The 14,311-nt window shown below is 38.4% G+C and overlaps 1 protein-coding gene across 1 annotated transcript in view; it reads left to right on the forward strand.

Annotated features, from left to right (window-relative positions):
• EXOC6B (exocyst complex component 6B) overlaps positions 1-14,311 on the forward strand; it is a 707,283-nt gene that overhangs the window by 80,606 nt on the left and 612,366 nt on the right. The window contains exon 2 of the mRNA XM_052647541.1: positions 8,387-8,552. Within this exon, the coding sequence (XP_052503501.1) occupies positions 8,387-8,552 (166 nt within the window). The remainder of the gene's footprint in view (positions 1-8,386; positions 8,553-14,311) is intronic.

The raw sequence follows: 14,311 nt of genomic DNA on the forward strand, positions 1-14,311 counted from the left end.
GGGGAAACAATGGAAATAGTTACAGGCTTTATTTTCTTGGACTCTAAAATCACTGCAGATGGCGACTACAGCCATGAAATTAAAAGACGCTTGCTCCTTGGAAGAGAAGATATGACCAGCCTAGACAGCATATTAAAAAGCAAAGACATTACTTTGCCAAGAAAGATCCATCCAGACAAAGCTATGGTTTTTCCAGTAGTCATGTATGGGTGTGAGAGTTGGACCATAAAGAAAGCTGAGTGCTGAAGAACTGATGCTTTTGAGCTGTGATGTTGGAGAAGACTCTTAAGAGTCCCCTGGACTGCAGGGAGATCAAATCAGTCAATCCTAAAAGAAATATTCTTTGGAAGGACTGATGCTGAAGCTGAAGCTCCAGTACTTTGGCCACCTGATGTGAAGAACTAACTCACTGGAAAAGACCCTGATGCTGGGAAGGATTGAAGGCAGGAGGAGAAGGGAACAACAGAGGATGAGATGGTTGGATGGCATCACCAACTCGATGGACATGAGTTTGAGCAAGTATGGGAGTTGGTGATGGACAGGGAACCCTGGCATGCTGCAGTCCTGGAGTTGCAAAGAGTTGGACACGACTGAGGAACGGAACTGAACTGCTTTCATTAGTTTATTTCCTAACAGTCTGTTGTTGATTTGACTGATGTTTTGTGACAAGGTCCCTTTCTCCATTTTCCTGTGCTGTTTAACCAATACCAGGTTTTTAGTAGGCTCTATGGCTAAGTGCCATTTGAAAGTTCTCCACTCTGTTTTTATCCCTTTGAAAATAGCTTTCATGGAAGTGGGTTTCCTTCCTGCCTTGCGGGAGAGTTCCATCACAACTTCTTTTGGTTGCATGGGCTGTCTTGGTGAAGCCAGTTGTATACCTTGGTATCTGTAAGAGTGGGAAAAGGATTTGAATGTATTTGATCTCCTGTGGCTGTACAAAAACATTTGATTGTGGTCTTCAACTTAGACCTCATCTATTAGCATATCCCTCCCCTGTCACTGATGATAATATACAGTGATCTTCTTTCACCTTTTGCAATCAGGGCATTCAAATGACCTTAGTAAGGTCTGAATTAAATCGATAGGCAAACTGAAGTAAGGAAGGGAAGGAACTTTAAACTCCTCTTGACCTCCTGCAGTTTCTCTTGCAACATCATGCTCAGATCTGTTTTTCCATTTTATTTTTAACTTTTGGAATAAACAAGAAATACTAATGATGCTTTTATGGAGCTTAATGAGAAGAAAATGTTTCATGACTAAAACCATGACAGAAGTTAAAAAACATATATATGAAAAAGAAAAGAACAAACCAAGCTCTGAATTTTTTTCTTGGATTAATCAAAAACAAAAGCAAAATGTTTAGTCCTTTGTGTCTTGAAGTTCTCTTTGGTTCTGAAAACATCTCAACAGATAAACTTTGTTTGATATGGTACTCTTTTGTATCTATCTTTGAGGCAATCAGAAACCTACATCTTAATTTCCTACTGTTCCTTCTCTTTCTCTGTTTTTAGCATATATGGAGGGTCTCTTCTATGCCAGTCTCTGTGCTATTAGCTGGAGATAAAATGGGTAAGACACGGTCTCAGCCGACAAGGAGATTAACCTTTTGGTATGGGGAAATTGACAAGTGAATGGGTAATCAGAATATAATTAAACAAGTTCTGAAATAACATTAATAACAAAAGAGAAACACATAACAGAGTCTATGTTTGGAGAATGTTTCCCAGTAAAAAAAAGTGCAAGCTGAGATTTGAAGAGTGAATTGGGAGTTAACTCTTAACTAAAAGAAAATGGGGACGAGCAGTCTAGGTCCTGGAAACAGGATTCCTTAGCCGTATTTAGACTTTGGCTCCTGGTTGTTTTCTTTGATTTGCCTGCTGCCTTTAAAGAATGAACAGTGGTAAGCATTTAGGATACTTTCCTTTGCAAGTAGCAGACTATTAAGACAAAGTAGAAATAGGAAGTTTTCCTTAAAATAGAACATTTCTTATCACACATAACATGAAGACTGGAGATAGGACTATTCCAGGTTCATCATTAAGGACCCAGTTGTTTTCTTTCCTCTTGGGAATTTTCAAGTTATTGGCAGTATCTCCTCTCATCTCGGGATGGTTGCTGCATCCCAAAGTATTATACAGAACAATTTTCAAAGTAGAAAAAGCAGTTTCTTTTTCTGCAGCCTTCAGGAAAGAAGGGTTTCTTTGGATCCTCACTCCCAAACTTCCTTTTACTTCATCAGTGAGTTGAGTTTTGTCATCTGTTAATTGGTCACTGACTAGGGGAATTAAATTAGTGTACTGGTCTAAATTATTAATAGTTTTACCTCTTGCAGTGGGCTTCCCAGGTGGCTCAGTGGGTAAAGAATCTGCCTGTCATGCTGGAGATGCAGGGGACACTGGTTCGATCCCTGGGTTGGGAAGGTCCCCTGGAGGAGAGCATGGCAACCCACTCCAGTATTCTTGGCTGGAGAATCCCAGGACAGAGGGGCCTGGTGGGCTGCAGTCCATAGGTTTGCAAAAGAATTGGACATAATTGAAGTGACTAAGCATGTGTGCACGCACCTCTTGGAGTAGGATAGAAAAGTGAAATACCAGAACAAATTGGGACTCTTCCAATAGGAAGAAGAATGGAATAGCTGTTGTGTAGGCACAGCTAATAGACAACTGACTCATCTTAAAGTAGAAGTGTGTATGTGTGTCTTTTTAAAAACCAAGCTTCATTTTGGATTGTCAGGCTTCATATTGCGTTAGTTTTTCATTTTTTTAGGGGGGAGGAGTTGGGCCCAGGTGTATCAGTAACAGGCAATGTAATTTTGATTAAGCCGTTTAACTTTTCTTGATTTCAGTTTCCTCCATTGTACAATAAAGGCTTTGTATTCCATTTCCAAGACCTCTTTCAGCTCTAATGTTTTAGGGGTCCATGTGACTTTCTTGCTGTCCTTTGCTGTAAAAGGAGACAGACTGATGTACTACAGAGAATACTCTCTAGGAGTGTGGACTTGGCAAGTTACTTCATCTTCTTGGATTTTAGGTTCTTCAGAATAGAATAATGTCTAATTTATAAGGTGCCTAGGATTTACATGAGATAACGTATGCTCATTACATTGTATTTATTTTTAGCTTTTGACAAATGAGTGGGAGGTGATACAGGCTTTCACAAGGGATATAATCCTCTTATGATTCAGTACTTGGGAATAAATATTTTTGTTGAATAGAATTCCTGAAGTGTTTTATTTATAAGTTAAAAAAATCTCTGTAATTTAGGTGCAATGTTTAGAAGTATGTATCAGATATGGACATTAGGATGAAACATTTTAGTTTTTGCAGAAGCCTGTGGTTTATTTGGGATTTTTTTGGAAATGACTGTGCAAGGCAGTATTTATGAAGTTGAATGAAAATTTAGGCTATACAAAGTTGCTAGTTTGCAAGCATATCTTCTTGTTTAACTTTCACTAGGTACCAGAATATTTGTTGGATCATCACAAATAATTAAACCCGTGGTGCAGTTTATTTTGTAGTCTTGTTTAACTATGACACACCTAAGGCCCACATGTCAAAAGCATAGAACTTTGTTTTTAAGATTCTACTTTCTATTAAAAATGGTCATTTAAATGTTAGAGTACTTCATATACAATATCATTTAATAACAAGTTATAAGACTTTGGCTAGCAAGTATTATAGAATATAGTTTTAGATTTTTAAGCAGTCCTTTGCTTGGTCACATCAAATTTTAAAGAATGTTAGAAATGGGTCATCACTAGATGGCAGTCTTTCTCCAGTTTTAATTCATTTATTGCAGGGAAGGGAAATACTCTTGGTTCAAGTTCAATGTTGACTACCAGTATTAGGTGAATTTCAGGAGATCTGTGGGCTTTCCAGAATTTAAGGCTTGTTATTTTTGTTTTTAGCTTTTTATATCTGATGGCTGGTTAGCACTAAGTCTGAGATATATGTGAAATGCTGATGTAAGTTGAACTGTTAGGTACTGACTATAATTATAATTGCCTTTTCCGATGTTAGGCAATTTGAAACAAACTTTTAGGTTTTTAACCCTTTGATAACCAGATGAAAACTATGGATATTTCCCTAAAAACTTATATATATGTGCTTCTTCCTATACACACAAAATCCACATAAAATATGGAAATTGTGGTTTTCCAGTTATGTACTCATGGAACACATGTTAATTAAACGAAGTCCAAAACTCCTGTTTTAAGTGTAGGTTTTACATTTTATTCTAACTTTTTAAGTTCTCAGGTTACTCAGAAGATCCACTGTATAAGCCTTTCATATTATTCAACATTATTATAATTAAGAGATTATTAGATTCATAAATGGAGAAGGCAATGGCATCCCACTCCAGTACTCTTGTCTGGTGGCTGTAAGTTGGACACGACTCAGTGACTTTCACTTTTCACTTTCATGCATTGGAGAAGGAAATGGCAACCCACTCCAGTGTTCTTGCCTGGAAAATCCCAGGGACGGCGGAGCCTGGTGGGCTGCTGTCTATGGGGTTGCACAGAGTTGGACACGACTGAAGCGACTTAGCAGCAGCAGCAGCAGCAGAATCATAAAGGCCCTAAAATAGGAGAAACAGGTGGGACCCTAGTGATAAGGATGTAGAAAATGATGTTTTTGCTATTATGATTGGACTTGAAAGTGGAATTGAACTGTAGAAATTTAGAGCTAGGCTGATGCTAAAAAGAATTTATAATTGATTGCTTCCAATTTCCTAAATGAGAAAGCTGAGTGTCCTAGAGATTAACTGCTAGTTAATCACATGGCTAAACACCAAGGCCACACAGTCAAGGCAGCTAAAATCCACTTTACCTTTCTTTCATTTTTACTTTTTTAAATAGAAATTTCAGGGACCTAGGGAGGCACTATTAACATGAATTATGAACTTCTTAACTTTGAGATTTTCTTCTCCTTGAGGTTGTCTTTTGCATATTAATGTAGCTCTTTGGAGGGAGAACAATAGAAAGTTTTACATTGTATAAGGAAGTATACTTACTACTTAAAAGTATTGTTGGGTCAAGATATAACTGAATTTGAAACCAAGAGGCTTGTCTCAATATTGAGTAATAATCTTCTTACTCCATTTAGATGGTTGGATTTTCATTGGTTATTTCTCTTCTTCAAATGGCCAGGAACACTGGTGCCTTTACATGGAAATCTTTCTTTTTCTTTCCTTTGGAGGGGGAACAGTTAGGCTTGTTTGAGGTTAGTTACTCAAACCTTGTTTGAGGTTAGTTACAGATAGCTCCGTTAGGCATTTTAATTGTTTTAATTGTCAAAGCAGGGGTTGTTTATAATTTATTTGAAGATCTCTTCCTTTTATCTATTCATAAATGAATAAATGTTCAGAATTTTTACTGTAATCCAAACTTGTATATGTATTATCTTCTAGGATTACTGCTGAGTTTTGGGCAATGGAACTGATTTGCTGAGTCAGGATGGTAATCTGGTACCTACAAATGATGTGCTGTGTGTGCTCAGTTGCTTCAGTCGTGTCTGACTCTTTGTGACCCTAAGGACCATAGCCTGCCAGGCTCCTCTGTCTGTGGGATTCTCCAGGCATGAATATTGGAGTGGGTTGCCATGCCCTCTTTCAGGGGATCTTCCCAGCCCAGGGATTGAACTTGCATTTCTTGCATTGGCAGGCGGGTTCTCTACCACTAGTGCCACCTGGGAAGCCCAAATGATTATAGAACCAGAAAATGTTGGTAATGAGCAAAAGTATATTTGTTGAATAAATGTCAGAGATCTAAGAGTTCTTAGAGATAATGTTCCTCCTAGGTGGCACTAGTGGTGAAGAATCTGCCTGCCCAGTGCAGGAGATGCAGGAGACACAGGTTTAGTTCCTGGGTCGACGAGATCCCCTGGAGAAGGAAATGGCAATCCACTTAAGTGTTCTTGCCTGGGAAATCCCACGGGTGGAGAAGCCTCTTGGGCTACAGTCCATGGGGTTGCAAAGAGTTGGACACGACTGAGCGACTAAACAACAACAGAGACAACAATAGTCATTCATTTAGTCAGTGAGTGTTTACTTACTACCTATTACCTATCTAGCATTGGTTTAGAGATAGAGGTGAATATGGCAGACGAAGTTGTTGACCTGGAGCTTACAATCTAATTGGGATGGGTTGGGGGGAAGATAAAAAACTGGATGATGAGAAGGAGAAAATTGTTTGACGATATAGGGAATGAGTGTTATTAGCATATGAAAAGCAAAAAGAAAGTGCTTGAGGCAGGAAGAGACTAAAAAAAAAATCCTCTGTAGCAGGAGCATAGAGGATGGAGGAAGGCAAGGCTAGAGGTGTGACTTAGGGAGAAACAACGTTAGAGAAATAATCAGAGGCTAGATTATGTGGAATGTTATAGGCCATGATAAGGATTTATGACTTTTATTCCTTTTGTAAAGAGAAGGAATCGGAGAGTCCGACTCTTGTGACTCCATGGACTATAGCCTGCCAGGCTCCTCTCTCCATGGGATTCTCCAGGTTAGAATACTGGAGTGGGTTGCCATTCCCTTCTCCAGAGGGTCTCCCTGACCCAGGAATCGAATCTAGGTCTCCTGCATCGCAGGCACATTCTTCACCCACTGAGCTATGAAGGAAGCCCCTTGAATAACACAAACAAGAGGGTAACATCTGAACTACTGCTTTTCATAAAGGCCATTTTTACTGCTGTGTGGAGTATCTCCTTTGGGACAAGAAGTAGCAGGAGTGAGGGGTGCCGAATGGAGAGTTTTAGGAGGCTATTGCTTTGGTCCAGTGAGCCAGTGATAGAAGTTTAGACTAGGGTTTTTATTGGAAATGGTGGGATGGTGGTTAATTTTAAGATATGCTTTGGAGGTTGTTAGGACTTACTAGTGGATTGGATGAGGTGTTTGATGGAAAGAGGTGCATTGGGAGTGATTCCTGGGTTTGGATATTTGATTTGGGCAACTGGATATGCCATTAGCTGCGTTGGGTAGCTGAGTGGTAGGGAGCTTTTCGGAGGATCAAGTTTGGGATTGGAGATAGTTTGGTGATAGATGATTTTTTTCTATGTTAAAATTCAAGATGATTTTAAAAAATCCAATTGGAGTTGTTAAATAGTAGCTAGGCATTTGAGCCTGGTGCTCAGGGCAGTGCTCAGAACTGAAGGTATAGATTAGGAAGTCTAGCACTATAGTAGATGGTATATATCCTAAAGACATGGGATCAGCTGTCATTTTTTGGTGAGAGAGCACAGCTAGGTAAGAGAAGAGCTGTTAGGAATATTTAGAAAAAGAACAGAGTAGGAAGAGTCCAGGAAGGAGATCAGGAAGGCATGCCAGTAAGATGATGAAAACCACTTAGTGTGGCATCATTGAAGTCTAGAGAAAAGAGTGTTTCCAGAAGGAATTAAACCATAGCAAATGCTGCTATTAGGTGCAGTAAGATGAATGCTAACTATTGGGAGGTGAGGAGGTAGAAAGAAATTTTGCTGGGAAGAGGAGCAGCGACATCAGATGGTGGCTGGAGGGAAATGAGTAGGTAAAGATGGATTTCATAAAGTCATGTTTGTATATTCAGAGAATGATTTAGTAGAGTGGACGAGATATATAACTCAGGGTAGGAATGAAAGGGGATAATTGCAGGAGTAAAGTTCTTAGAGACAACAAGAATGACTATAGATAAACACTTGATTTTTATTGTTACAAGAGGATGGACAGAATAGGAATTTTAAATGTAAGCAGGTTGGTTGAGGGGAGATGAAAGAATACATATATATATAGATAGCATATATATATATTTCTGTGAAATACAACTGAAAGTGACAGAGAGGGTGGACATTTGAGGAGTGGAGAAAGTAAGGTTTTCATACATTTTAGAGACTACAACGTGATTTTTTTTGGTGGTGGTATTGGGTGGGATAATTTTAATATTATTATCTAGTAATGTTTGGCTGCCCAATTTAAATTTGTCATCAGATATAGCTGAACTGAGTTTAGCAGCACAGCTGTGTGGTTTCTCTCTAGCAATGTCAGCTTCTTGAGTATAATCTTGGAGTAAATGTATAGTTGGGTTTTTCCAAAATTAAGTTTTTCTAGATTAGTTTAACTGAGAAAGAAAGGTACCGAGGAATTATAATTCAGTCCTTTTATAATGAGAATTCTATGATGATTACTGTCAAACACTTGAATATTTTTTAATAAATAAGGAAGTAAAATTTTAGATTTTCCTAAAAAAAATTCATCAAGCATTGGGGCAACATTAATAAAATTGAATTACTCTGTGGTTTATGTAACTTAAACATCTGATTTCCAAATAAATTTGCTTGTGGGTTTGTAGTTTTGTTTCTCTTTCTTAGCTATAAATCTGTGTGTAATCTTCATGGCATTTTTTTTTTTTTTAAAGGTCTGTCTATGATGGTGAGGAACATGGACGATTCATGGAGAAGCTTGAAACTCGCATCCGCAATCATGACCGAGAAATTGAGAAAATGTGCAACTTTCATTATCAGGGCTTTGTGGACTCTATAACAGAACTGCTGAAAGTGAGAGGAGAAGCCCAGAAACTCAAAGTAAGGAGACTCTTTCTCTCTGTCTTGGGGTTTTGGTTAACGTTAAAAGAGTAGGGACCGCATTACCAGTTCCATACTTGTGGTAAAGATTTTTGAATAGTAAGAAAGGGATTTGTACTGAAACATAGATAATTGGGATTACAGCCTTTAGCTGAAAAGGATACTCTTTTAAGTTAAAATTTATTGAGGATAACTACATGTGAATGAAAGCTAGTAATAAAAATCAGTTTCTTCCAGATAGAAACTTAATTGATCCTTCAAGTCATCTGTCTACTTCCTTGCTAGATAAAACCCATCACCATTGAATGACAAAATTGCAAGCCATGGCTGTAGAAGTCTTTGTGGCATGGCAATCTGAGGCAGAGGAAAAAAAAATTGTGATAGTTGTAGAAGGTCTTCTACCAAAGTATGGAAGTTCTTTCTTGATAGGACTAACTCAAGTTCAGGAGAGAGGGTAGCTGTATTGGTTTTGTCCCTGGCATAGCAAATTTCCTTATCTTGGGTAACTGACTTTGCTACAGAAATACTACTATGTTTGATTATGGGATGCTGTCTTAGTGCCTTTCAGGGGGTGTTATGAAATAAACAATATTGGCTCTATAAAATCACCCAAATTCTGAAGTCCAAATCACCGTGGGTCTGCAAGGTTTCAAATAGGAATTTATGGACGTGTATAACAACTATTCAGTCATCATAAGAAATATAATGTTACAAAGAAAATTAAATCTCTCTTTTTTACCCTTCTCAGTGGCTTTCTTCACTCTACCATTTAAAAATAGCAAATCTTATTTGTTGTTAATGTTCTTTAATGCTTAACTATTATAATTGAAATTAAATTAATTTCCCAGTCAGTTTACCAAATTTAATTTCAGGTGAATTAAAAAGTTAAATGTAAAAAATAAAACCATAAAGAAACAAATAGAAAAAATAAGTGAATATTTATGTGATTTTGGAGAGTGAGGAATGCGTTTCTAAACACAATTCCTAAGCTAGAGAGAAAATATTGATACATACAATGATAGTACAGTGAAAGAACTTTCTACATACAAGTTAACAATATAAAGGTAAATAATAAATAAAGTATTTACAAATACATATGACAAATGATTGATATCCTAACAGAAAAGATCTTTATAAATTAGTAGGAAAAATATGAACACTAATAGAAAACAGAAATGTTTCTTAATGTACAGTTTACATACAAAGAAATAGAAGGGAATTCTACATATTAGAAATAATTAAATACAAATTTAAACAATAAAGTGCCACCTAATAAAATAACAAAAATGAAACAAATGTTAATTAAAGTTGGAGATGATACTTATCAACTGGAGAATGCCTGGTTGGAGTGGAGACTGTTACAACTTTTAAGGGGAACAGTTTTATATATCAGTACTGAAAACTTCTCATGGATCACTGCCTTGTCATGATGAAGGGGCTTATATAACTCAGTGAAGTTATGAGCTTTGCTGTGCAGGACCACCCAAGATGGACAAGTCATAGTAGAGAGTTCTGACAAAATGTAGTCCTCTGGAGGAGAGAACAGCAAAGCACTCCAGTACTCCTGCTATGAGAACCCCATGAACTGTATAAAAAGGTAAAAAGATATGAAACCAAAAGATGAGTGCCCCAGGTCAGAAGGTGTCCAATATGCTACTGGGGAAGAGCAGAGGGCAATTTCTCATAGCTCCAGAAAGAATGAAGCAGCTGGGCCAAAGCGGAAAGATGCTCACTTGTGGATATGTCTGGTAATGAAAGTAAAATCTGATGCTATAAAGAACAGTATTGCAGAGGAAGCTGGAGTGTTAGGTCCATGAATCAAGGTAAATTGGATGTGGTCAAGCAGGAGATGGCAAGAGTAAACATCAACATATTAGGAATCAGTGAACTAAAATGGATGAGAAAGGGAGAATTTAATTCAGATGACCATTATTATACCTACTACTGTGAGCAAGAATCCCTTAGAAGATATGGAGTAGCCCTCATAGTCAACAAAAGAGACTGAATGGCAGTACTTGGTTGCAACCTCAAAAACAGCAGAATGATCTTGGTTCATTTCTAAAGCAAACCATTCAACATCAAAGTAATCTTAAGTCTGTGCCCAGCCACCGATGCCAAAGAAGCTGAAGTTGATCAGTTCTATGAAGACCTAGAAGACCTCCTAGAACAAACACCAAAAACCATGTCCTATTCATCATAGGGGATTGGAATGCAAAAGTAGGAAGTTAAGAGATACCTGTAGTAACAGGCAAGTTTGGCATTGGAGTACAAAATGAAGCAGGACAAAGGCTAGCAGAATTTTGCCAAGAGAATACACTGATGATAGCAAACACCCTTTTTCAACAACACAAAAGAAGACTTTACGCATGGATATCACCACATGATCAATACCAAAATCAGATTGATTGCCTTCATTGCAGCCAAAGATGGAGACGCTTTGATGCTCTGTAGTCAGGAAAAACAAGACCTGGAACCGACTCTGGAACAGATCATCAAGTCCTTATAGCAAAATTCAGGCTTAACCTAAGGAAAGTGGGGAAACCGCTAGGCCAGTCGGGTATGATCTAAATAAAATCCCCTATGATTATAGTTAAAGTTAAGTCACTTAGTTGTGTCCGACTCTTTGCGACCCCATGGACTGTAGCCCACCAGGCATTCTCCAGGCAAGAATACTGGAGTGGGTTGCCATTTCCTCCTCCAGGGGATCTTCCCGACTGAGGGATCGAACCTGGGTCTCCCGCATTGCAGGCAGACGCTTTAACCACTGAGCCACCAGGGAAGCCCCCTATGATTATAGGGAGGTTACAAAGAGATCTGGTAGATCTGGTAGACAGAGTTCCTGAAGAACTGTGGACAGAGCTTCCTAATATACAAGAGGTACTGGAAGGAGGCAAAGTGGTTGTTTGAGGAGGTTTTACAAATGGCTGAGGAAAGAAGAGAAGCTTAAGGCGAGGAAGAAAGGGAAAGGTATAACCAACTGAATGCAGAGTGCCAGAGAATAGCAGGGAGAGACAGGAAGGCCTTATTCAATGAATACTGAAGAGAAATAGAAGAAAGCAACAGAAGGGAAAAGACTAGAGGTCTCTTGAAGAAACTAGCGAAATCACAGGAAAATTTCAATGCAAAGATAGGCATTATAAAGGACAGAAACGGTTAAGACCTAGTAGAAGCAGAAGAGATCAAGAAGAGATGGCAGGAATACACAGAAGAACTGTACAAAAAAGGTCTTAATGACCCAGATAACCACGATGGTGTAGTCTCTCACTCAGAGCCAGATATCCTGGAATGTGAAGTCAAGTGGGCCTTAGGAAGCACTGCTGCCAATAAAGCTAGTGGAGGTGATGGAATTCCAGCTGAGTTATTGAAAATCCTAAAAGATGATGCTATTAAAGTGCTGCATTCAATATGTCAGCAAATTTGGAAATACCAGCAGTGGCCACATGACTGGAAAATTCATCCCAATTCCCAAGAAGGGCAGTACTAAAGAATGTTCAAATTACTGGACAGTTGCCTTCACTTCCCATGCTAGTAAGGTTATGCTCAAAATCTTTCAAGCCAGGATTCAGCAGTACTTGAATCAAGAACTTCTAGATGTCCAAGCTGGGTTTAGTAAAGGCAGAGGAACAGGGATCGCATTGCCAACTAAATCATAGAGAAAGCAAGGGAATTCCAGAAAGAAACTTCTGTTTCTGATTCATTGACTATGCTAAAGCTTTTGACTATGTGAATCATAGCAAACTGGAAAACTCTTAAAGATATGAGAATACCAGACCATCTTATCTGTCTCCTGAGAAACGTGTTTGTGGGTTGAGAAGCATCAGTTAGGACCTTATATGGAACAACTGACTGGTTCAGAATTGAGAAAGACTGTGACAAGTCTGTGTATTGTCACCCTGTTTATTTAACTTATATTCAGAACACATTATGTGAAATGTTGGGTTGGATGAGTTACAGGCTGGAATCAAAACTGCCAGGAGAAATATCAACAATCTCAGATATGCAGACGATACCACTTTAATGGCGGAAGGTGAAGAGGAACTAAAGAGCTTCTTGATGAAGGTGAAAGAGGAGAGTGAAGAAGACAGCTTAAAACTCAATATTAAAAAAATGAAGATCATGGCATCTGACCCCATCACTTCATGGCAAATAGAAGTGGAAAACGTGGAAGCGGTGACAGATTTCCTCTTTTTTGGGCTTTAAAATCACTGCGGATGGTGACTGCAATCATGAAATTTGAAGACGATTGCTTCTTGGAAGGAAACTATGACAGTCCTAGACAGTGTATTAAAAAGCAAAGACATCACTTTGCTGACAAAGGTCCATATAGTCAAGGCTATGGTCTTTCCAGTAGTCATGTGCTGATGTGAGAGATGGACCATTAAGAAAGCAGAGCACCAAAGAATTGATGCTTTCAAGCTGTGGTGCTGGAGAAGACTCTTGAGAGTCCCTTGGACCACAAGGAGTTTGAACTAGTCAGTCCTAAAGGAAATCAAGCCTCAATACTCATTGAAAGGACTGATGTTAATGCCTGGGCCACCTGATGCTATCAGCAGACTCACTAAAAGAGACCTGATGCTGGGAAAGATTGAAGGCAGAAGGAGAAGAGGGCAACAGAGGATGAGATGGTTGGATGGTATCACCAACTCAATGGACATGAACTTGCACAAACTCTGAGAGATGGTGAGGGACAGGGAGGCCTGGTGTACTGCAGTTCATGGGGTCGCAAAGAGTTGGACATGACTTGATGACTGAACAACAACTGAAAACTGCAAACAGCAACAAATGAAAACATAGTTTTCATTTATTCTAAAGCTACAGGTGCATGTACAATGATGTGCATGTGATTTTTTTTTTTTTTTGGATGGCTAAAACTTTAAAATGTCCCTGAAAGTCACGTGCTAGAGGATTAGTAAAATAAAGCATGGTATATCCTTTTAAAAGAGTAAGAAACTACATTACTGCAGAAGGATATCTGATATGAGAACGTTTGCTTAATGTATAAAAACAGATTAAAAAATATGAACAATTCGGTTCTATTTAAAAAGTTATACTGAATTTTAGGGGACTGAAAAGCCTCAAGTGGACAGAAGTATCTGAAATATGTGAAAACAAAGATACGGAGCTTCTGCCAGGAGTTGTATGTGCTGTTTGTCCTCACTGAGCTTCCCAGCTTCCCATCCACCCTCACCTTGTGCTGTTCTTGATGCCTGTGTTCGAAAACCTCTCTCTCTTCCTCGGGTGCTTAGTTCATGATAGGCAAAGGGTGCTCTGTCTCTGGTTACTGAAGTAGTCATGTAGTGGAGTACTTGAATATTACCCATAATGTTCTCTGTTAACACATGGGAGACTGCCCTAGGGTCATCCTTTCAGCTTGTGTGAGGAGCCTGTGAAAATTCTTGAACTTTAGGAAAAAGTTTAGAAAATGGAAAAGGTTGAATATTACCTACTATCAGTATTATTTGAACATAGCAATGAAATTTCTGTGTTCTCTAGAATGCCAGTTATTTTTTTTTTGATTCACTGTGTGTGTGTGTGTGTGTAGGTATGTATAAATATATGCACATATCATATGTTCTCTGAATCAAGAAGTAGCATTCTAGACAAGCAGAATATAGTAGCCTTTATTGGAATAAACATGGTATGTTTCTACATTTATTTATATCTTAATTATTTAAAATCCATCAAAGAGGTTTTTTAAAATTTTTTTAAATTCCTAAAGTATGATAATGCTTTTCAGATGACTTGGAAAACATAGAACA

Source organism: Budorcas taxicolor, chromosome 11 (assembly GCF_023091745.1).
Source record: "Budorcas taxicolor isolate Tak-1 chromosome 11, Takin1.1, whole genome shotgun sequence".
In the NCBI taxonomy this organism is placed as follows: domain Eukaryota; kingdom Metazoa; phylum Chordata; class Mammalia; order Artiodactyla; family Bovidae; genus Budorcas; species Budorcas taxicolor.